Source organism: Oncorhynchus nerka, linkage group LG7 (genome assembly GCF_034236695.1).
Source record: "Oncorhynchus nerka isolate Pitt River linkage group LG7, Oner_Uvic_2.0, whole genome shotgun sequence".
In the NCBI taxonomy this organism is placed as follows: Eukaryota; Metazoa; Chordata; class Actinopteri; order Salmoniformes; family Salmonidae; genus Oncorhynchus; species Oncorhynchus nerka.
Window position 1 is genome coordinate 69,275,426 of NC_088402.1, and position 23,181 is coordinate 69,298,606.

The 23,181-nt window shown below is 43.3% G+C and overlaps 1 protein-coding gene across 3 annotated transcripts in view; it reads right to left on the reverse strand.

Annotated features, from left to right (window-relative positions):
• The window catches only part of LOC115132270 (vitamin D3 receptor A), a 101,691-nt gene that overhangs the window by 19,238 nt on the left and 59,272 nt on the right, over positions 1-23,181 (reverse strand). For all 3 annotated transcript variants that reach the window (XR_003864052.2, XM_029664728.2, XM_029664729.2), the window contains 2 exons: positions 18,074-18,221; positions 8,653-8,783 (listed from right to left, as the gene is read on the reverse strand). Coding sequence is in view for 2 of the 3 variants with exons in the window: in XM_029664728.2 (XP_029520588.1) it covers positions 8,653-8,783; positions 18,074-18,219 (277 nt within the window). In the remaining variant the exon portion in view is untranslated. The remainder of the gene's footprint in view (positions 1-8,652; positions 8,784-18,073; positions 18,222-23,181) is intronic.

The window sequence follows — 23,181 nt, forward strand, 5'->3', positions numbered from 1 at the left end:
AATGAGTTGATACCCCAAAACTAGAAGATGATGCACAAAGCAATGGATGAATCAAATCAAAATAGAACTGTACCAGACAGAGGCTAACAACTACAAAATAGAACTGTACCAGACAGAGGCTAACAACTACAAAATAGAACTGTACCAGACAGAGGCTAACAACTACAAAATAGAACTGTACCAGACAGAGGCTAACAACTACAAAATAGAACTGTACCAGACAGAGGCTAACAACTACAAAATAGAGCTGACTCCTTTTAGTCGACTGATCGATTGTTTGATCGATAGGCTGTTGGTCGACCAAGATTATTTTAGTCGAGCAGTCGTTAATATATATATATATATAATATATATATATATACATATATATATACATATATATATACAGTACCAGTCAAGTGTGGACACACCTACTCCTTCAAGGGGTTTTCTTTACTTTAAAAAATATATATATATTTTTTTTACATTGTAGAATAATAGTGAACACATCAAAACTATGAAATAACAAAGAGAATCAGAACCCAAAAAAGTGTAAAACATAAGTAGCCACCCTTTGCCTTGATGACAGCTATGCACACTCTTGGCATTCAACCAGCTTCATGAGGTAGTCACCTGGAATGCATTTCAAATAACAGGTGTGCCTTGTTAAATTTGTGGAATTTCTTTCCTTATTAATGCGTTTTGGCCAATCAGTTGCGTTGTGAAATGGTAGGAGTGGTATACAGAAGATAGCCCTATTTGGTAAAAGACCAAGTCCATATTATGGCAAGAACAGCTCAAATAAGCAAAGAGAAACGACAGTCCATCATTACTTTAAGACACAATGATGAAACTGGCTCTCATGAGGACCACCACAGGAAAGGAAAACTCAGAGTTACCTCTGCTGCAGAGGACAAGTTCATTAGAGTTAACAGCCCCAGAAATCGTCAATTAACTGCACCTCAGATTGTAGCCCAAACAAATGATTAAGACACATCTCAACTGTTCAGAGAAGACTGAGTGAATCAGGCTTTCATGGTCAAATTGCTGCAAAGAAACCACAATCAAAGGACACCAATAAGAATAAGAAACTTCCTTGGGCCAAGAAACCCAAGCAATGGACATTAGACCGGTGGAAATCTGTCCTTTGGTCTGATGAGTCCAAATTTGAGATTTTTGGTTCCAACCGCCGTGTCTTTGTGAGACGCAGAGGAGGTGAACGGATGATCTACGGATGTGTGGTTCCCACCGTGAAGCACAGAGGAGGTGTGATGTGCTTTGCTGGTGACACTGTCTGTGATTTATTTCAAATTCAAGGCACACTTAACCAGCATGGCTACCAGAGCATTCTGCTGCGACTGGCCATCCCATCTGGTTTGCACCTAGTGGGACTATCATATGTAAGGTCTATTTGACCAAGAAGGAGAGAGATGGAGTGCTGCATCAGATGACCTCGCCTCCACAATCACCCAACCTCAACCCAATTGAGATGGTTTGAGATGAGTTGGACCAGAGTGGGAACTCCTTCAAGACTTTTGAAAAAGCATTCCAGGTGAAGCTGGTTGAGAGAATGCCAAGAGTGTGCAAAGCTGTCATCAAGGTAAAGTGTGGCTTTGAAGAATCACAAATATCATTTATTTCGTTGTAACACTTTTTTTTGGTTACAACATGATTCCATGTGTCTTATTTCATAGTTTATGTCTTCACTATTATTCAACAATGCAGAAAATAGTCAAAATAAAGAAAAACACTTGAACGAGTAGGCGTCTAAACTTTTGACTGGTACTGTATATATATGTTTTAATGGGACACAAGACACCCGTCTGATCCACGCCTGTCTCAATGGACTAATCCATTGTGGAGGCCGCGGGGATGGCACACCAACATCGACCGTTCCTATCATTTTCTGATCTACAATGTATGTTTGGTTACGGTCATTTCTGTTAATGCGTTCAATATATTATTAGTCTTTTACCGTTGTCATTTTCGGAGTGAACACGTTGTTCGAGGACCGCACAACCTAGGCTACACTTGTGAGGAGCAAGTTGGTTTATTTCATTCCATTTAGGAGTTGTCAATATAGTCAGACTTTTGTTTGTGGTGCTCCTGTCAATGTTGAGTAAGGACACGCAGCGGATTATGCATAGAAGTATGCCCAGGCTACCTGGCTTGCGCACAAATGTGTGCCCATTTGGGGATCTGATATCTGAAATATCTTACCAGCTCTCTTGGTAACCACTCGGCGTGAAAGGAGGAAAAGGTATTGCTCTTATCTGGTGGAAACGTCATAAAATAGGCCTACCTGATTACTTCTTATCCCTGGCACAAATAGCCTAAGTCTAGAGCTCACTGGACAGGAAACTGAGGACCCAGAATATTTTATACAAATGTTGCAAGTTTGCTCGTGCCAGCTTCAGGCCAGACCCAAGTTCCATGTTTCAGGCCATGTGTAGCCAATGTTTTTACCAGGATATTTTCTACCTGCAGGCTGCAAGGTTAATTATTGTTGGCTTTATGTAGGCTATTTTAACATAGTTGGCAATGACAATATAAGTTATTTTATTAAAACACATAGGGTGTGTCTGTATAGGGAACAATAACGTTTAAAAATGTAAATCAAGCGATTGGTCGAAAGAACAAACTACTCTAGGTTGCCCAGGATATAGACAGTGTATACATATATAGTCAGGGACAGCTTTACTGCACACTAGTAAATAAATAGAAACTAAGCTAATTTTAGTTTCAATAATGAAACAAATAATCAGACAGACTAACTGCTAAATAACTTTAAATAACTAGCAATAAAAAGCTAAAAGCCTTTCCTGAATGTGAATAGGGCTGAGAAATGTCAAGGACCTCATGATATCACTATACTTAGGTGCCAATATATATATTGCGATTCTCACGATTCTATGTGGATTGCGATTCAATACTGTTATTTTATTGCGATTCTGCTGCTCTTGAACTACTTGTTACTTTAATTTCTTACCCGTATTTTTTAAAGCTGCATTGTTGGTTAGGAGCTCGTAAGTAAGCATTTCACTGTATGGTTGTATTCCACACATGTGACTAAAAACATTTGATTTGATGTTCCAAACACCATATGTGTGCTGCACATGGACAAGATACCACATGAGAAAACGAGTCTCTCAGTCATGGAAATAAAAGTGCTGAAAACAAATTGGCTCTCTATGAAGGAAAAATATGGGAGTTTTGTTGCAGGTACAGCCAACTAGCGCAAAAATTATATTGTGATTGTCAAAACTATACAATATATCGTCAAAAATAATACCCCAATATGCAACTATCGATTCCCCCCCCCCCATCACAAAATGGGAATCATCTTCATGGCAGGGCAATCTTGTCATGCCTGATGTTTTCTACAAACTCCTGCACACTTCATTAGCAAAAAATTTCTTTTACCACCCATGTCAGAAAATGTATTACGCAACAGTAAAACATATGTTGCCCGTTTCACACATGGACAGATAGAATTCCTGCTAAATCAAGTTTGTCTGCCATTAACAGCAGCTGTGGTCAAATACATTATGTTTATCACTTGCCAATAGTCTTCACTGAACAGCAGATTGAAGGAAACATACATGATGTAGGTGATAAAACCAAAACACTTTAGGAGCTGACTAACCACAACCAGGCATCTGGTTTGTGTTATATGCTAGCTTTTGGACTAGTCCACTGCAGCTAAACATTTTATTTAATCTATTGCCATATTCAAGGATTATCAACAATGGCAACAACATACAGTAACACTGTTCAGAACTAGAGTTGGACCAGCTTTACTCTATGATAGAATCTTATTTTACTACTGCTGCCTGGCTGACATCAGGCCAGAATGGGACACCGAGTAGCCCATCTAGCATGGCATAGTCAGAAGGACCACCGCCGCAGCCAGGCAAGCGTGTGGTAATTTCCCAGAGTTCACCAGCAATAGTCTGCTGTGCTGTCTGGATAGTATTTCACAGTGCCTTTTTGTTTGGATGGCACAGCGGTAAAGTGTGAGACAGCGGAGGCCAGAAAATCGAGCTGTTTACCACAAAATTGTTCACATTTATTCATTAGCCTCATGCCTGGATCGACATGGCAGAGGACTGAGCTGCAGGGTGAGAGAGAGGATTAAGAAAGAACAAAAGAAGGAGAGAAGGCAAGAGAAAGAGAAAAAGAAAGGAGAAGGAGAGAAAGGAGAGAGAAAGAAGGCAAGAGAGAAAGATGAGAAGAGAGCAAGGAGAGAGCAGAGAGAAAGATGAGAAGAGAGCAAGGAGAGAGCAGAGAGAAAGGAGGGAGAGGAGAGAAGGCGAGAGAGAAAGATGAGAAGAGAGCAAGGAGAGAGCAGAGAGAAAGGAGGGAGAGGAGAGAAGGCGAGAGAGAAAGATGAGAAGAGAGAAAGATGAGAAGAGAGCAAGGAGAGAGCAGAGAGAAAGGAGGGAGAAGAGAGCAGAGAGCAGAAAGAAAGGAGAGAGAGGAGAGAAGGCAAGAGAAACGGGAGAAGTAGAGCGAGAAAGAGGAAGGAGCGGGAGAAAGAACGAGCGAATGAGGAGAGAAAGAAGTATAAATAGGAGAAATAAAAGGAGAGGAAAGGAGAGCAAAGGAGTAAGAGAGCAGAGAGGGAGAAGGATATAGGAGGGAAAAGGAGAGCAAAGGAGTAAGAGAGCAGAGAGGGAGAAGGATATAGGAGGGAAAAGGAGAGCAAATGAGTAAGAGAGCAGAGAGGGAGAAGGATATAGGAGGGAAAAGGAGAGCAAAGGAGTAAGAGAGCAGAGAGGGAGAAGGATATAGGAGGGAAAAGGAGAGCAAAGGAGTAAGAGAGCAGAGAGGGAGAAGGATATAGGAGGGAAAAGGAGAGCAAGAGTAGAGAGAAAGGTGAGAGGAGAGTGAAAGAGAAGGACAGCAGAGAGAAAGAGGGGGAGAAAGAGAGGAGAGAAGGCAAGAGAGACTTGGTCAGAGTGAGGGAGGCAGCAACGATGTGAATTTGTAAGCGACTTTATTAACAGAGCTGATAAAGTGCGAGGGAGAGACGCTCTAGCAGGTGTAGGAGGGGCCTTGTGGTGTGAGTAATGTGAGCAAGTGATACAGGAGCAAGGATGAGGGAGAGAGAGACAGCAACCAACCAAACTTGCGCTAGTGTACTAACTTCTAGTTTGTCACAGCTAGTTTATTTATCATTCAATATGATTATGTGGTACCTGTTTTGACGGCATCAAACTGAGAGAAGCTAGCTAGCTAGGCTAACTAAGGCATCATGCGCTTTCTCCTTATCCTACAGATCCAAATAACACCTCTATTCAAATTATTAAGTAGCAGCATACCTGTTGGCTCTTGGTTGTTGTAGCATATCCTTCATTTTAATTCCATTTTCCATTGATTAGATAATCTTGTAACTTGCTTTGCCACACAGGGAGGCTCTATGACTGTAGTTTCGCTTTGACTTGAGTGGCCGACAACAAGCCACTGCATAGGATATGGCGACATTCAGTTAACGTTTTATCCACAACTCTGTCCATCGCCATTGTAATCTGTGAAGCCAAAATGTTCCCAAACAGAAGATTTAAACTATTTTCTCGGGGCGCGGACATCGACTCTAGGGTGTTAATACTCTGGGTCAGGATATTGTTAATATCACCACAACTACTACAATCCCTCTATTACTCAGAGAAAGTAAGGTAGGAGGCACCTCCATGCAGAATGAGCACAGAGGCGCTATTCCTGGCAACCCTGCAGCTTAAGGGAGCATGAGTAATTGTGTACTGCTCACTGAGTTGGCAGGCTGCGCCGAGTGGGCAGGCCTGCTCTGTTGTCTTGGCACTAACACTAACAACTGCGGACAATGTGGCTGGATCCTCAGCATGGCAGCGGTGCTTTGAAGAAGCAACAAAAAATCTTTAGGGGCGAGGCTCGGATTGACCAATTACAGTGTTAAGACTACACCCACGGGTCATCAATGTCAACCGTCATTAACACACACAAAAACATGATTTATTCATGTGTACATACAGTGCTAAATGAGACACATACCGTAACTGTAGCAGTCCAAAAAAAGAGGACCAACAGGCAACATTTAAAGAAGATCAACATTTTAACACTTTAAATAACCGCCTCCGATTGTATCCACATCAAGCTTAGCACAGCTCGACAATTGCTCAGTCACCATGCTCATCCAATCGCAAGTCTCATTCTGTGCCAGACCTCTGCCTGAAATGTTTCATACCACATAGTTTTTTACACGAGTGAGGTCCACATGACTGGGGCATGCAGCGCCAGGCAGCTCCCTCCTCATCCATGACCCCATGGCCTGAAGCTATAGCACTTGTGCAGACATAGAGGCCATTTTAGTGGTTTGAATCCTCTTTATTTTCCAGGGGGCTCATTTAGGCTTGTGACTGTTTGCAGGCTAGGCTACAGGGCAGCAGCACCACTCTGTATCGGACCATTGTGTAACGGACAGGAGAAAGAGTATCATTGTTGGACTGGTCTTTCCCCACTCTTTCCCCTTCTCTCTTTGTCACCTCAAAATGCACAACTTGTCTATTTTCATAACCATGCGGATTTGTTGGTGTTCCGGCACAGTAAAGTGGAGGGTATTTCATAAAGCAGGATTAATATGACTTAGCCAGTAAATTTGTCTAAATATTCTGAAACCACCACATATTTTCTAATACAGTACAGAATGTAAAACAGTACAGCCCTGGTCTATTTTCTGGCTGAATGCAATCCAAATGTGACTGAACGCCTTGATTCAATCTTGTGTAGCAAAATTAGAAAGTGTTTTTACACTGGATAAAAGCAGACACAGAGAGCTACAAAATAGTAAATCATACAATATATTTGAGGAACAATGGGCAAGTAATTCTGCTTTGAAAGTTGCTAAACTTGTATCTTCACTTTGAACGTTTTGGTACCAACTGGAGAGCTCTTCTTTGTCTACACCCATTCACCATCGTTCACTCCCTCTTAAGCTTTAGCCTGACCCATCTCTAAGGGTTGACACAAGCGTTCTGTACTAACAGCAGCAGTCAAGCACCCAAGCTAACTGGCTAACGACTTCCAGACACAAATGAGAGAACAGCTCACTGAACAATACTCACCCTAGCAGAGCTAGGCTGTTTTTATGTTATCCAGAGCGTTGGTGGCTGCAAATGTGCTGTCAGATTGTCCGTTCGTAAATTCAGAGCATTTCACTCTCGGAGCTTTCAGAGCGCACACTGGACACTATTTGATGAGGAGATCCGAGCATTCTGACGTCACAACGGCAGTCAAGCACCCAAGCTAACTGGCTAACATTGGCTACTTTGCTAGCTACTTCCAGACACAAATGAGAGAACACCCCACTCTGACCACTTTACTTGCCCTAGCAGAGCTGGTTAGGCTGTTTTCATGTTATTCAGAGCGTTGGTGACTAACTGTGCTGCTGCCAACAATTTAATTATTATTTTTTGCTGGACGCTTACTGACACCAGTCATATTCAACGAGTGTTGAGCGTTCATAAATTCATCAGTTATTCTGCGCTCTGGCACAGTCAGACGAGAGTGCTCTGAAATCAAAGTAGATGGCAAGACTGAATTTACAAAAGCACCTGAAATCGTTACTTGCATAGTGGAGTCTTTTGTTAAGACATGTAGCTAGCTAGGTAAACAATTAACCATAATCCCAACTCATGACGTTACTACCCTGCATGAATCTGCAAGTAGCTAACAAACCAGGTTCAGTGTTAGCTAGCCAACATTAGGCTATAACTAGCCAAGCAAAATGGCTCAGATACGAATAACAAGATCATACACGTAACGTTAGCTAGCGAGTCAGCTAACAGTACACTTTAACTTGAAAGAAAATACTGTCAAAATTTGAAATGTCTCAAATCTGAAAATGTAGCTAGCTAGACTATCATGGATGGACGCCTCTTCCTGTTACAGATTCCAAGGTTGCCCTTAGTTTGAAGATGTAATCCGGAGACAGGTGTTCTTCATCTCCTTAGCTATCATAAACTAATTCCACTGATTTCAAAACTCGGTCCTCCAGAAAATGGAGAGCAACACTTATGCAGTTCTACTATGTAAACTTTAAAAAAAAATTAAAACCAGTGTTAGACAGGATTACCTACACATACTGACCAGCTGAAATAGACAGAAGCGTGCTATATGGCAGAACAATCCCAACTCATCTCTCGGCATGTCCAGCCCACTCATTATCTCAGCCAATCATGGCTAGTGGGAAGATTACTTCCTTTTTCTGTGGCTAAACCAACTAGGCTTGTAATTAAGTAATTGTATTCGTATTTACTGATGGCATACAAGTTCGTTATTAAGGCACATGAAAGTTCACATGTTCCAGAAGGCTTATCTGTCAAAAAGGCATTTTGATTAAAAAAATAAATAATAAGATTATGTTCAAGTGGCTCTCGTGTGAAGTAGTGACACGCGACATATGCCTAGTTTCCTGAAACAGATCAAAAATACAGATATCTAAAACATAAAGAGCATGTCCAGGCAACAATGACTATGCATGAATGTACAGTAAAACAGATTCTACTAACATTATACTGTACTGCTTTTTTACATTAGGCCTATATGATGTAGTCTTTAGCCAGCATGAGCCTAGCACTTAAAGTGCTGAAGTTACTGTATTTATGACCATTTAGCAATCAGTCTCTGAGCACTCACACTCCTTCATCATGCCGATGTCCACGCAGCGTTTGAGCCGGCAGGCCTGGCAGTGCCGCCGGTTGTCCTTGGTGATGGTGCAGCTGCCGTTGAAGGGGCAGGTGAAACAAGCCTTACGCTTCATGCTGCGTCTGGTGGGGACAGCGAGACAGAGATATTGAAACCTGGCTCACTGACACGTTCAAATATACACAGAGACATTAAAAACACTGGATTTCTTTTGCAAAATGGAGGCAGATGGGCTTATTACTCAACTGGATTACATTTGCAGACACACAAACGGAATAAGAAAGACACACTACCCCTCTCACAGAAAAAAACATATCATGAGCAGTCACGCAGCGTGCCCTTTGAAGTAGAGGTCGACCGATTAATCGGAATGGCCGATTAATTAGGGCCGATTTCAAGTTTTCAAAGCAATCGGAAATCGGTATTTTTGGACACCTATTTGGCCGATTTTACACCTTTATTTAACTAGGCAAGTCAGTTAACCTCTAGGGTATGTGGGACGCTAGTGTCCCACCTGGCCAACATCCAGTGAGATTGCAGAGCACCAAATTCAAATACAGAAATACTCATTATAAAAATTCTGAAAATAAATTCTGAAAATATATTTTACATCGGTTTGAAGATTAACTTCTTGTGAATCCAACCACTGTGTCAGATTTCAAAAATGCTTTACGGCGAAAGCCGCAGCAGACAAATCATTACAAATTATAATTTTTTATCCCCGGATTCCCACCGCAAACGGAACATTTTCAGCTGGATCTTCACAACTAGCTAACTAGATAACCGCAACCCCGGATGATTACTCCTGGCTAGCGTTTCCATCCACTTAGCTTGAAGCTAGCCCGGCCAGAGCTCCTGTGCTACCACCGAAGCATACTCCTGGGCTACAATATCCAGACCCACGACCGGTCTATCGATGTCACCGCATGAAGAGGCATAAACAGACTCACCCCATCGCGACGTCCCCCAAAGGCTAACTTTCTAGCCCTTGCTATCTCCTTGCTTGCTAATTCGGCCTGCTAACTGCTAGCTTGTTTAGCCCCGGTCCACTAACTGCTACCTTGTTTAGCCCCGGCCTACTAACTGTTAGCTTGTTAGCACAGGCCTGCTAACTGTCTGAATCGCCGCGTCCCAACCACTCACTGGACCCATATTTACTTTCAATCTCTTTTCGATTTTTTATTTGATTATACCTTCCGGTAACCTGCCTCACCCAATGTGATACGGAATCGCGATTATTTTTAATTTTTAGAACACATTCAAGAACCTCCAGAAGCTAACCAGCTAACTAGCTACAAGCTATTTAGTCATTGTTAGCCACTGCTAGCGGCTTTTACCTTCTACACAGCCAGCCAGTTTTTTAAACCTGGATAATACTCGCCAGTCTAGCTTCCCTGCCCCATCCACCGCTGCCCCCTGGACACTGATCACTTGGCTACATAGCTGATGCATGCTGGACTGTCCATTAATCACGGTACTCCATTCTGCTTGTTTATGTTTTATCTGTCGGCCCCAGCCGCACTCAGGCTCTGTGTGTAGTTAATCCGACCATCCCTGCCTAGTCAACACCATTTTACCTGCTGTTGTTGTGCTAGCTGATTAGCTGTTGTTGTCTCACCTACTGTTTTAGCTAGCTCTCCCAATTCAACACCTGTGATTACTGTATGCCTCGCTGTATGTCTCTCTCAAATGTCAATATGCCTTGTATACTGTTGTTCAGGTTAGTTATCATTGTTTTAGTTCACAATGGAGCCCCTAGTTCCACTCTTCATACCCCTGATACCTCCTTTGTCCCACCTCCCACACATGCGGTGACCTCACCCATTACAACCAGCATGTCCAGAGATACAACCTCTCTCATCATCACCCGGTGCCTGGGCTTACCTCCGCTGTACCCGCACCCCACCATACCCCTGTCTGCGCATTATGCCCTGAATATATTCTACCATGCCCAGAAATCTGCTCCTTTTATTCTCTGTCCCCAACGCTATAGGCGACCAGTTTTGATAGCCTTTAGCCGCACCCTCATACTACTCCTCCTCTGTTCCGCGGGTGATGTGGAGGTAAACCCAGGCCCTGCATGTCCCCAGGCACCCTCATTTGTTGACTTCTGTGATCGAAAAAGCCTTGGTTTCATGCATGTCAACATCAGAAGCCTCCTCCCTAAGTTTGTTTTACTCACTGCTTTAGCACACTCTGCTAACCCTGATGTCCTTGCCGTGTCTGAATCCTGGCTCAGGAAGGCCACCAAAAATTCGGAGATTTCCATACCCAACTATAATATTTTCCGTCAAGATAGAACTGCCAAAGGGGGAGGAGTTTCAGTCTACTGCAGAGATAGCCTGCAAAGTAATGTCATACTTTCCAGGTCCATACCCAAACAGTTAGAACTACTAATTTTAAAAATTGCACCCTCAGACGTCATCCTGACCAACTGGCCCTCCAAATACACCTCAGCTGTCTTCAACCAGGATCTCAGCGATCACTGCCTCATTGCCTGTATCCGCTACAGAGCCGCAGTCAAACGACCACCCCTCATCACTGTCGCTCCCTAAAACACTTCTGTGAGCAGGCCTTTCTAATCGACCTGGCCCGGGTATCCTGGAAGGACATTGACCTCATCCCGTCAGTTGAGGATGCCTGGTCATTCTTTAAAAGTAACTTCCTCACCATTTTAGATAAGCATGCTCCGTTCAAAAAATGCAGAACTAAGAACAGATATAAACCTTGGTTCACTCCAGACCTGACTGCCCTCGACCAGCACAAAAACATCCTGTGGCGGACTGTAATAGCATCGAATAGTCCCCGCGATATGCAACTGTTCAGGGAAGTCAGGAACCAATACACGCAGTCAGTCAGGAAAGCTAAGGCCAGCTTCTTCAGGCAGAAATGTGCATCCTGTAGCTCCAACTCCAAAAAGTTCTGGGACACTGAAGTCCATGGAGAACAAGAGCACCTCCTCCCAGCTGCCGACTGCACTGAGGCTAGGTAACACGGTCACCACCGATAAATCCATGATTATCGAAAACTTCAACAAGCATTTCTCAACGGCTGGCCATGCCTTCCGCCTGGCTACTCCAACCTCGGCCAACAGTTCCGCCCCCCCCACGCAGCTACTCGCCCAAGCCTCTCCAGGTTCTCCTTTACCCAAATCCAGATAGCAGATGTTCTGAAAGAGCTGCAAAACCTGGACCCGTACAAATCAGCTGGGCTTGACAATCTGGACCCTCTATTTCTGAAACTATCCGCCGCCATTGTCGCAACCCCTATTACCAGCCTGTTCAACCTCTCTTGCATATCGTCTGAGATCCCCAAGGATTGGAAAGCTGCCGCAGTCATCCCCCTTTCCAAAGTGGGACACACCCTGGACCCAAACTGTTACAGACCTATATCCATCCTGCCCTGCCCATCTAAGGTCTTCGAAAGCCGAGTCAACAAACAGGTCACTGACCATCTCGAATCCCACCGTACCTTCTCCGCTGTGCAATCTGGTTTCCGAGCCTGTCACGGGTGCACCTCAGCCACGCTCAAGGTACTAAACGATATCATAACCGCCATCGATAAAAGACAGTACTGTGCAGCAGTCTTCATCGACCTTGCCAAGGCTTTCGACTCTGTCAATCACCATATTCTAAAATCGGCAGACTCAGTAGCCTCGGTTTTTCTGATGACTGCCTTGCCTGGTTCAGCAACTACTTTGCAGACAGAGTTCAGTGTGTCAAATCGGAGGGCATGCTGTCCGGTCCTCTGGCAGTCTCTATGGGGCTGCCACAGGGTTCAATTCTCGGCCGACTCTTTTCTCTGTATATATCAATGATGTTGCTCTTGCTGCGGGCGATTACCTGATCCACCTCTACGCAGACGACACCATTCCATATACTTCCGGCCCTTGGACACTGTGCCATCTAACCTCCAAACGAGCTTCAATGCCATACAACACTCCTTCTGTGGCCTCCAACTGCTCTTAAACGCTAGTAAAACCAAATGCATGCTTTTCAACCGTTCGCTGCCTGCACCCGCACGCCTGACCAGCATCACCACCCTGGATGGTTCCGACCTTGAATATGTGGACATCTATAAGTACCTAGGTGTCTGGCTAGACTGTAAACTCTCCTTCCAGACTCATATCAAACATCTCCAATCGAAAATCAAATCAAGAGTCGGCTTTCTATTCCGCAACAAAGCCTCCTTCACTCACGCCGCCAAACTTACCCTAGTAAAACTGACTATCCTACCGATCCTGGACTTCGGCGATGTCATCTACAAAATTGCTTCCAACACTCTACTCAGCAAACTGGATGCAGTCTATCACAGTGCCATCCGTTTTGTCACTAAAGCACCTTATACCACCCACCACTGCGACCTGTATGCTCTAGTCGGCTGGCCCTCGCTACATATTCGTCGCCAGACCCACTGGCTCCAGGTCATCTACAAGTCCATGCTAGGTAAAGCTCCGCCTTATCTCAGTTCACTGGTCACGATGGCAACACCCACCCGTAGCACGCGCTCCAGCAGGTGTATCTCACTGATCATCCCTAAAGTCAACACCTCAATTTGGCCGCCTTTCGTTCCAGTTCTCTGCTGCCTGTGACTGGAACGAATTGCAAAAATCGCTGAAGTTGGAGACTTTTATCTCCCTCACCAACTTCAAACATCTGCTATCTGAGCAGCTAACCGATCGCTGCAGCTGTACATAGTCTATCGGTAAATAGCCCAACCATTTTTATCTACCTCATCCCCATACTGTTTTTATTTATTTACTTTTCTGCTCTTTTGCACACCAATATCTCTACCTGTACATGACCATCTGATCATGTATCACTCCAGTGTTAATCTGCAAAATTGTAATTATTATCATGCCTTTTGCACACAATGTATATAGACTCTCTTTTTTTCTACTGTGTTATTGACTTGTTAATTGTTTACTCCATGTGTAACTCTGTGTTGTCTGTTCACACTGCTATGCTTTATCTTGGCCAGGTCGCAGTTGCAAATGAGAACTTGTTCTCAACTAGCCTACCTGGTTAAATAAAGGTGAAATAAAAAATTAAAATAAAAAACAAACAGTAACCAGCCAAGTAGAAGAGTTACACAAGTCAGAAATAGAGATAAAAATGAATCACTTACCTTTGATGATCTTCATATGGTTGCACTCAGAAGACATTCATTTATTCAATAAATGTTCCTTTTGTTCGATAAAGTCTCTTTATATCCGAAAACCTACGTTTTGTTTGCGTGTTTTCTTCAGTAATCCACAGGCACAAACACAGTCACAACAGGCAGACCATAAATCCAAATTGTATCCGTAAAGTTCATAGAAACATGTCAAACGATGTTTATATTCAATCCTCAGGTTGTTTTTAGCCTAAATCTATAATATTTCAACCGGACAATAATGTTGTCAATATAAAAGGTAAACAATAAAGGCACTCTCTCTGGTTGCGCACATGAAAAAGCTCTGACACTGCAGGGTCCACTCATTCAGACTGCTCTTACTCCCTCGTGTTTCAGAATACAAGCCTGAAACAATTTATAAAGACATCTAGTGGAAGGCATAGGAACTGCAATTTGAGTCCTAAGTCAATGGATACTGTAATGGCATTGAATAGAAAACTACAACAACAAAAAAACTCTACTTCCTGAATGGATTTCTCTCAGGTTTTCGCCTGCCAAATCAGTTCTGTTATACTCACAGACATTATTTTAACAGCTTTGGAAACTTTAGAGAGTTTTCTATGCAAATCCACTAATTATATGCATATCCTATGTTCTGGGCCTGAGTAGAAGGCAGTTTAATTTGGGCATGCTTTTCATCCAAAATTCCAAATGCTGCCCCCTACCCTAGAGAAGTTAAAAACACATTGTTATTTTCAATGATGGCCTAGGAACGGTGGGTTAACTGCCTCGTTCAGGGGCAGAACGACAGATTTGTACCTTGTCAGCTCGGGGATTCAATCTTGCAAACTTACAGTCAACTAGTCCAACGCTCTAACCACCTGCCTCTCATTGCACTCCATGAGGAGACTGCCTGTTACGCGAATGCAGTAAGCCAAGGTAAGTTGCTAGCTAGCATTAAACGTATCTCATAAAAAAACAATCAATCAATCATAATCACTAGTTAACTACACATGGTTGATGATATTACTAGTTTATCTAGCGTGTCCTGAGTTGCATGTAATCGATGCGGTGCGCATCATTGCTCCAATGTGAACCTAACCATAAACATCAATGCCTTTCTTAAAATCAATACACAGAAGTATATATTTTTAAACCTGCATATTTAGCTAAAAGAAATCCAGGTTAGCAGGCAATATTAACCAGGTGAAATTGTCACTTCTCTTGCGTTCATTGCATGTAGAGTCAGTGTATATGCAACAGTTTGAGCCGCCGAATTTGCCAGAATTCTACGTAATTATGACATAACATTGAAGGTTGTGCATTGTAACAGGAATATTTAGACTTATGGATGCCACCCGCTAGATAAAATACGTAACGGTTCCGTATTTCACTGAAAGAATAAAAGCCTTGTTTTCGAGATGATAGTTTCCGGATTCGACCATATTAATGACCTAAGGCTCGTATTTCTGTGTGTTATCATATTATAACTAAGTCTATGATTTGATAAAGCAGTCTGACTGAGCGATGGTAGGCAGCAGCAGGCTCGTAAGCATTCATTCAAACAGCACTCCTGTGTTTGCCAGCAGCTGTTTATGACTATCAACTCCCGAGATTAGGCTTGTGTAACCGATGTGAAATGGATAGCTAGTTAGCGGGGTGCGCACTAATAGCATTTCAAATGTCACTCACTGAGACTTGGAGTGGTTGTTCCCCTTACAGAGGGGCCGCAACTTTTGTGGATGGGTAACGCTGCTTCGAGGGTGGCTATTGTCGTTGTGTTCCTGACTCGAGCCCAGGTAGGAGCGGAAGCTATACTATTACACTGGCAATACTAAAGTGCCTATAAGAACATCCAATAGTCAAAGGTTAATGAAATACAAATGGTAGAGAGAGAAATAGTCCTATAATTCCTATAATAACGACAACCTAAAACTTCTTACCTGGGAATATTGAAGACTCACATGTTCTCATGTTCTGTGCAAGGAACTTAAACGTTAGCTTTCTTACATGGCACATATTGCACTTTTACTTTCTTCTCCAACACTTTGTTTTTGCATTATTTAAACCAAATTGAACATGTTTAATTATTTATTTGAGGCAAAATTGATTTTATTTATGTATTATATTAAGTTAAAATAGGTGTTCATTCAGTATTGTTGTAATTGTCATTATTACAAATAAATAGGCAGATTTAATCGGTATCGGCTTTTTTTGGTCATCCAATAAATTGGTATCGGCGTTGGAAAAATCATAAATCTACTTTGAAGGATTTTTTTTTTTTTTTCATACAGCCTCCCATTTACAACAAGCCACACACACACACACACACAGGTAGACACACACAGGTAGATACACACAAAGTTCAGAAATAGATAAACACACCAAAAGCATAAATAAAACACCCAGAGATAAGTACTTGAGTCCCTATTGTTCCCACATATTCACACACTGGGGTACCTACAGGTGTCAGCTGACCTTTCTCCAAAAGAACAAATTGGGAACGACAGACATGAGAGGACAGCTGACTTAAGAGTTAATGGTTGAGTTTAATGAGAACAACACGATGCCTGAGATGTTTGGCATTATTCCTTCTTTCTTGTAGGAACTTTCTCTAATCCATATAAACTCAGCAAAAAAATAAACATCCTCTCACTGTCATCTGCGTTTATTTTCAGCAAACTTAACATGTGTAAATATTTGTATGAACATAAGAATCTACAACAGACAAACTGAACAAGTTCCACAGACATGTATAGAATAATGTGTCCCTGAACAAAGGCGGGGTCAAAAAGTAACAGTCAATGCAGCTGGTGGCCACACCAGATACTAAGTACTGCAGTGCATCTCCTCCTCATGGACTGCAACAGATTTGCCAGTTCTTGCTGTGAGATGTTACCCCTCTTTTCCACCAAGGCACCTGCAAGTTCCCAGACATTTCTGTGGGGAATGACAAAAGTCCTCATGCTCCGATCCAACAGGTCCCAGACGTGCTCAATGGGATTGAGATCTGGGCTCTTTGCTGGCCACGCACAGATCACGCACAGAACGAGCAGTATGGCTGGTGGCATTGTCATGCTGGAGGGTCATGCCAGAATGAGCCTGCAGGAAGGGTACCACATGAGGGAGGAGGATGTCTTCCCTGTAACGCACAGCATTGAGATTTCTTGCAATGACAACAAGCCCAGTCTGATGATGCACCACCCCAGACCATGACGGACCCTCCACCTCCAAATTGATCCCGCTCCAGAATACAGGCCTTGGTGTAACGCTCATTCCTTCGATGATAAACGCGAATCCGACCATCACCCCTGGTGAGACAAAACCGCGACTCGTCTTTTCGCCTCAATTTTTGCCAGTCCTGTCTGGTCCAGCGACGGTGGGTTTGTGCCCATAGGCGACGTTGTTGCCGGTGATGTCTGGTGAGGACCTGCCTTTACAACAGGCCTACAAGCCCTCAGTCCAGCCTCTCTCAGCCTATTGCGGACAGTCTAAGCACTGATGGAGGGATTGTGCATTCCTGGTGTAACTCGGGCAGTTGTTGTTGCCATCCTGTACCTGTCCCGCAGGTGTGATGTTCGGATGTACCGATCCTGTGCAGGTGTTGTTACACGTGGTATGCCACTGCGAGGACGATCAGCCGTCCTGTCCGTCCTGTCTCCTTGTCTTAGGCGTCTCACAGTACGGACATTGCAATTTATTGCCCTGGCCACATCTGCAGTCCTCATGCCTCCTTGCAGCATGCCTAAGACACGTTCATGCAGATGAGCAGGGACCCTGGGAATCTTTCTTTTGGTGTTTTTCAGAGTCAGTAGAAAGGCCTCTTTAGTGTCCTAAGTTTTCATAACTGTGACTTTAATTGCCTACAGTCTGTAGGCCACATTAATAAAGTTACACCCTCTCGGCCTATTCCTTGTCATGAAACAAAAATACATTCTCCCGTTCCTGCTCAAAAGACCAGCTTGCTCTAGCTTTATAAAGATTCCAGATAATAAGCTTCCATATGGACAGCACTTTAGTTTGGCTTGAATCGGAGGCTGTCAGATCATTTCAATATTGCCTAATAAACTACATTGTTTTTATTCCCGGACAGTGTGGTATGTCCTCCGCTGTGTGGGAAATATTGAGCCATAATAAGCCCTGGAGCCCCACAGGCTACTCCACTACATTGTGTTCATTAGGGCAAGCAACCGGAAATAGACAACCCTTTCAAGATAACCCTTTCTGTTCCAAGTCAAACTGGACCCGCCAGCAAAACCATCCCATGCATAGTGTACCTGTCCTGGTCAGTACCCACCTGAAGAAGCCTTTGCAGCCCTCACAGGTCATGGCGTTGAAGTGGAAGCCTGTGGCCTTGTCTCCACAGACGCCACAGATCCGCGGCGCGTTGCGGTCAAACTCATCAGGCCCCACCACAGACGTGCTCACAGCCATGGTCTCCATCACTGCAATGAGAGAGGAGAGGGTGTGTTTGGTTAGCAGTGGTCTGGTGCAGTCCATCCTTCCCATGTGTGAAAGCAAGGCTGTATCAGACAGGTTGCATGTGTTGCAACTCAAATTATAGAGACAGGTGTTGAAGAAATCATCATAAGCCACAAGACAAGAAACAGCCGAATGACTGTTCCTGTTATTGGCTCTGTAGTGAGTTAACGCCATTTGTCCCTGTCAATGAAAAAAAACTGGAGTAATGCACACCAGAGGTAATACACCCAAACCCCTTTTCAATCTCACTCTGACTAATTTCCTTTGACAGCCAAAGATCCTCTAGCATTGTATGGAGAGAGAAGAGCAGAGAGACATTATATCCTAGTAGTGGTGTTACATATAGGAATTAGGGACCTCCCAGGAGGATGAAGCAGATCTAACACAGAACAGAAAGCTGGACCAAAAAAAAGAGAACCGGGAAGAGGTTGTGATTGACGGGGCGTGAGAAGTCAAGTCAGTCAGTCACATGGCCAGACAGGGTTTAGCCTGCCTGTAGGGTTCCCCAACTGGTGGGCCGCGGGCTGAATTTGGCCTGTGGGGGATTTTAGACTAAAAACACCAGCAAATGAGCTCCAAGTGGTTTTACATTTTCATAATCTGTTCCAATGTATTCCCAAGCATAATTAGAGATGTGATTGAATATAAATGTAAAAAAGATTTGAAATGTTTTAGTAAAATTTTATAGCATTTATTATTATAAAAAACGTGGGATAAATCCATTCACCCGGATTAGCAGGGCAGGGTGATATGGCCTAAAAATCACTTCTCAATTATTTTCTAACTTAGAATGATTCACAACATTGTGACGCTAAATATAGGCCCAAGCCTTCCACAACCATGAGACCCAGTAATAATTTTATCATTTTAACATGCTATTTTTTTCAATATTCACTGATCTGGTTTTTAAGAGTCTATAAAAATGCTTGTTTTGTTACAAATTTAACCAGAACCATGCGTAACTTCTACGAATAAGCATGAGGCTATATAAAATGAACACGGGTATTACACTGAACAAAAATATAAAACGCAACATTTAACAATTTCAAAGACTTGAGAGTTACAGTTCAAATAAGGAAATCAGTCAATTTAAATGAAGTCATTAGGCCCTAAATCGATGGATTTCACATGACTGGGAATAGAGACATGCATGTCGGTCACAGATACCTTAAGATTTGCCTCGTGCAAACATCTCCTTCGTATAGAGTTAATCAGGCTGTTGATTGTGGCCTGTGGAATGTTGTCCCACTCCTCTTCTTCTTTTTTTTTTTTTAAATTTGAAAAAAACATTTTACCCCTTTTTCTCCCCAATTTCGTGGTATCCAATTGTTGTAGTAGCTACTATCTTGTCTCATCGCTACAACTCCCGTACGGGCTCGGGAGAAACGAAGGTTGAAAGTCATGCGTCCTCCGATACACAACCCAACCAGCCGTACTGCTTCTTAAAACAGCGCGCATCCAACCCGGAAGCCAGCCGCACCAATGTGTCGGAGGAAACACCGTGCACCTGGCAACCTTGGTTAGTGCGCACTGCGCCCGGCCCGCCACAGGAGTCGCTGGTGCGCGATGAAACATGAGGTGATGGCGGCAGGGTAGCCTAGTGGTTAGAGCGTTGGACTAGTAACCGAAAGGTTGCAAGTTCGAATCCCTGAGCTGACAAGGTACAAATCTGTCGTTCTGCCCCTGAACAGGCAGTTAACCCACTGTTCCTAGGCCGTCATTGAAAATAAGAATTTGTTCTTAACTGACTTGCCTAGTTAAAAAAAGGTAAAATAAAAAGATGGATGGCACGACAATGGGCCTCAGGATCTGGTGTTTGTCGTCTGTAGCTTATGCCTGGCCATACCATATCCCCACCATGGGGCACTCCATTCACAACATCAGCAAACCCCTCACCCATACACCACCGTATGCACAGTACAGTTGAAATGGGAATCATCCGTGAAGAACACCTCTTCAGCATGCCAGCGGCCATCAAAGGTGAGCATTTGCCTACTGACGTAGATTTCGACGCCAAACTGCAGTCAGGTCAAGACCCTGGTGAGGATGACGAGCACGCAGACGTTTTTGACAGTTTGTACAGTAATTCTTCAGTTGTGCAAACCCACCGTTTCATCAGCTGTCCGGGTGGCTGGCCTCAGACAATACCGCAGGTGAAGAAGCCAAATGTGGAGGTCCTGGGCTGCCGTGGTTACAGTGCGGTTGTGAGGCCGGTTGGACGTAGTGCCAAATTGTCTAAAACAACATTGGAGGTGGCTTATGGTAGACAAATTAACATTAAATTATGTGGCAAACGCTCTAGTAGACATTCCTGCAGTCAGCATGCCAATTGCACTCCCTCAACTTGAGACATTTGTGGCATTGTGTTGTGACAAAACTGAACATTTTATTTCTATTTATTCTACATTCTATTGTCCCAGCACAAGTTGCACCTGTGTAATGAGCAGCTGCTTGGTATACCACTCCTGTCAGGTGGATGGATTATCTTGGCAATGTAGAAATGCTCACTAACAGGGATGTAAACAAATCTGTGCACAATAATTTAGAGAAATACGTTTTTGTGGAAAATGTCTGGGATCTTTTATTTAACTTTAACTTTAAGCACAAGACCACCTGCTAGTGAGTAGCCAGCTAATCTTTATATTTCAAGTTTAGCCAACTTAGAATTGTTATGAAACACACCCTTTGGTCCGTCCCTAACTGTTTGAACAGCATGTTAGCTTGTCCACTTTGTTCAGATGTTAAAATCAAGTGACCTACCTTATTTCTCAGAATGACAATGAGTTGCCAATTCCTTATAATTGTGTTTATTGTTACACAGACTAGACAGCTAGTACAACAGTCTTCAGATAAAAAGCTGCTAGCAGCACGTGGTACCACAAGGATGCACGCGACAAACTGAGCATTTATTTTCCAGAATCAGTGTTCACTGATAGTCTTTGTTTTAGTAGTGTCTGCTCTGCTCGCAATCGATAGAAAAGGTTAACTTGTCTATTACAGTAAAATAATGTCTCAAAACATTTGTCCATATGACCAATTCTGTTGGGGCCAAACCTCAAATTCAAATAGTTGAAATCGCTCGTCAGAGAAGAAGAAGTGATCGCTCATCTTTGTTGTTTTGAGTGGCAGGGGCTTGGTTTGTGTGTAAACCATAGAGGAAGAAGCAAAGCGAGAAGTTTCACTCTCACTATAATCTGTCCAAAATAAACCCAATGCGTTTCTATGGGCTAAGCTTGTTGCCTGCCTTCCCGCCTTTGGACAACGGCTCCCATTGTTAAGGCAGAGACATGAGCATCTTGTCATTATATACAGATCTCTGGTATAAATGGGAAGGTATACAGAGCACAGAAAGAGCAAAGGAGATGAGACCAAAAAGACAACACGAAAACAAGTGCACAAAAGCTCATAAAAACATTAAAATATTACAGGCATTAGGAATATCGCACAAAAATAGATTTGACTTAATTTGATATAGGTCGCCCAACCCTACTGATTAGGCATTCCCATCAAAATGCCAGACACCAATAACCCCCTTATACAGAAAACAAGGACACGCCATTTCTCAATACACAGTACTAGCACATTCTGAACCATAAGACTGAAAAACAGCAATAATACAATTCTTATTCAGCAAGTAAATGACCCATGTGTAACAGGGGTGTGTGTACATATGCATGGAGATTCAATGCAGACGCATGATGTTGATTGATAAACATGGGCGACACACTATCAAATCAGGCCAACCACAGACCATAACATAATTCATCGTTGTACTAGAGAAATCAACAAGGTTTAGCCAAGATTTGAATAATTGAGCAGCTGTCATCTGTTTCTCTGCTGACAAAGGCACTGGTTGGTTTGAGCATTTTGTTCTTTCGTCCACGGCTCACCACAGGGCCAGAACAGAAAAACAAGTTGTTTTTCTTTAGCTGGAAGCTGAAAATATAATGCAGACTGGCGAAGCGAGTCCCTCTCTATTCCTGGAAGCAATCATTAGGTTGTTGGTCTGACTGGCAAAGAATTGCATAGAGACAGAGGTGCCTAATATAAAGCCAGGCTGCCCCAACGGTAGACTATTCCAGCGTTGCTACTTGCCTGTCTCATATGAGATAGAGGCCCAATCCCAAATCAACCCAAGCCCCTACACCCTAGCCTATCAGAGGGCAAGATGGAACGATTACCATATTTCTTACACCTGCCAATTCCAGTCAGATCTCCACAACTGCATAGGGAGTAGGGCTTAGGGGTCGATTTAGGATTGGGCCAGGGCTTCCCCATCATTGTGCCAATCATTGAAACACAGGCTTTTAAAGCCCCATCACTCCCCAAACACAGAGCTGAATGGAACCATGACTAAGTTTCCTAATAGTACTGGGTCTATGTCAGTGTATGTGCACTTTCAACATCTGCTGTATTTTTGTTAGCTTGGCTGGTAGCTTGGTTTAATTGTCATTCTGACATGGACAGTGCCAGTTGTCCCATAAAACAATTATCTGTGCTCTCCACAACATGGGGATAATCACTTTCTTTCGAAACATGATCCACCCGCCAACAGTGCTGTGTAATGAATAGAGCAAGAAGTCAAATCTCAGTCAGGTCAATGCCATTTAGTCCTTGAGCAGATGCTCAACAAGACCCAGTAAACACCCAACTATCAACACATGTGGTGCAGCAATGTATGCCATTTCACTGGATGGGGGCTCTTATGTAAACAAATGGAACAAGTGCAATAAAGCAACAATATTAAGCTAGTTTCATCTAATCTATGCATGCCAGGAGACAAAACATGGATCCTCCACCCTGCTTTGACTGCATCTGTCTTCTGGTCTCTTGGCACGCACCATCCACTAACAAGTAGTACAGTGCCAGTCTTCTCTTTGTGAGTTCTTGCCATCACAAATCTGATGTTCCACAACAGACCTC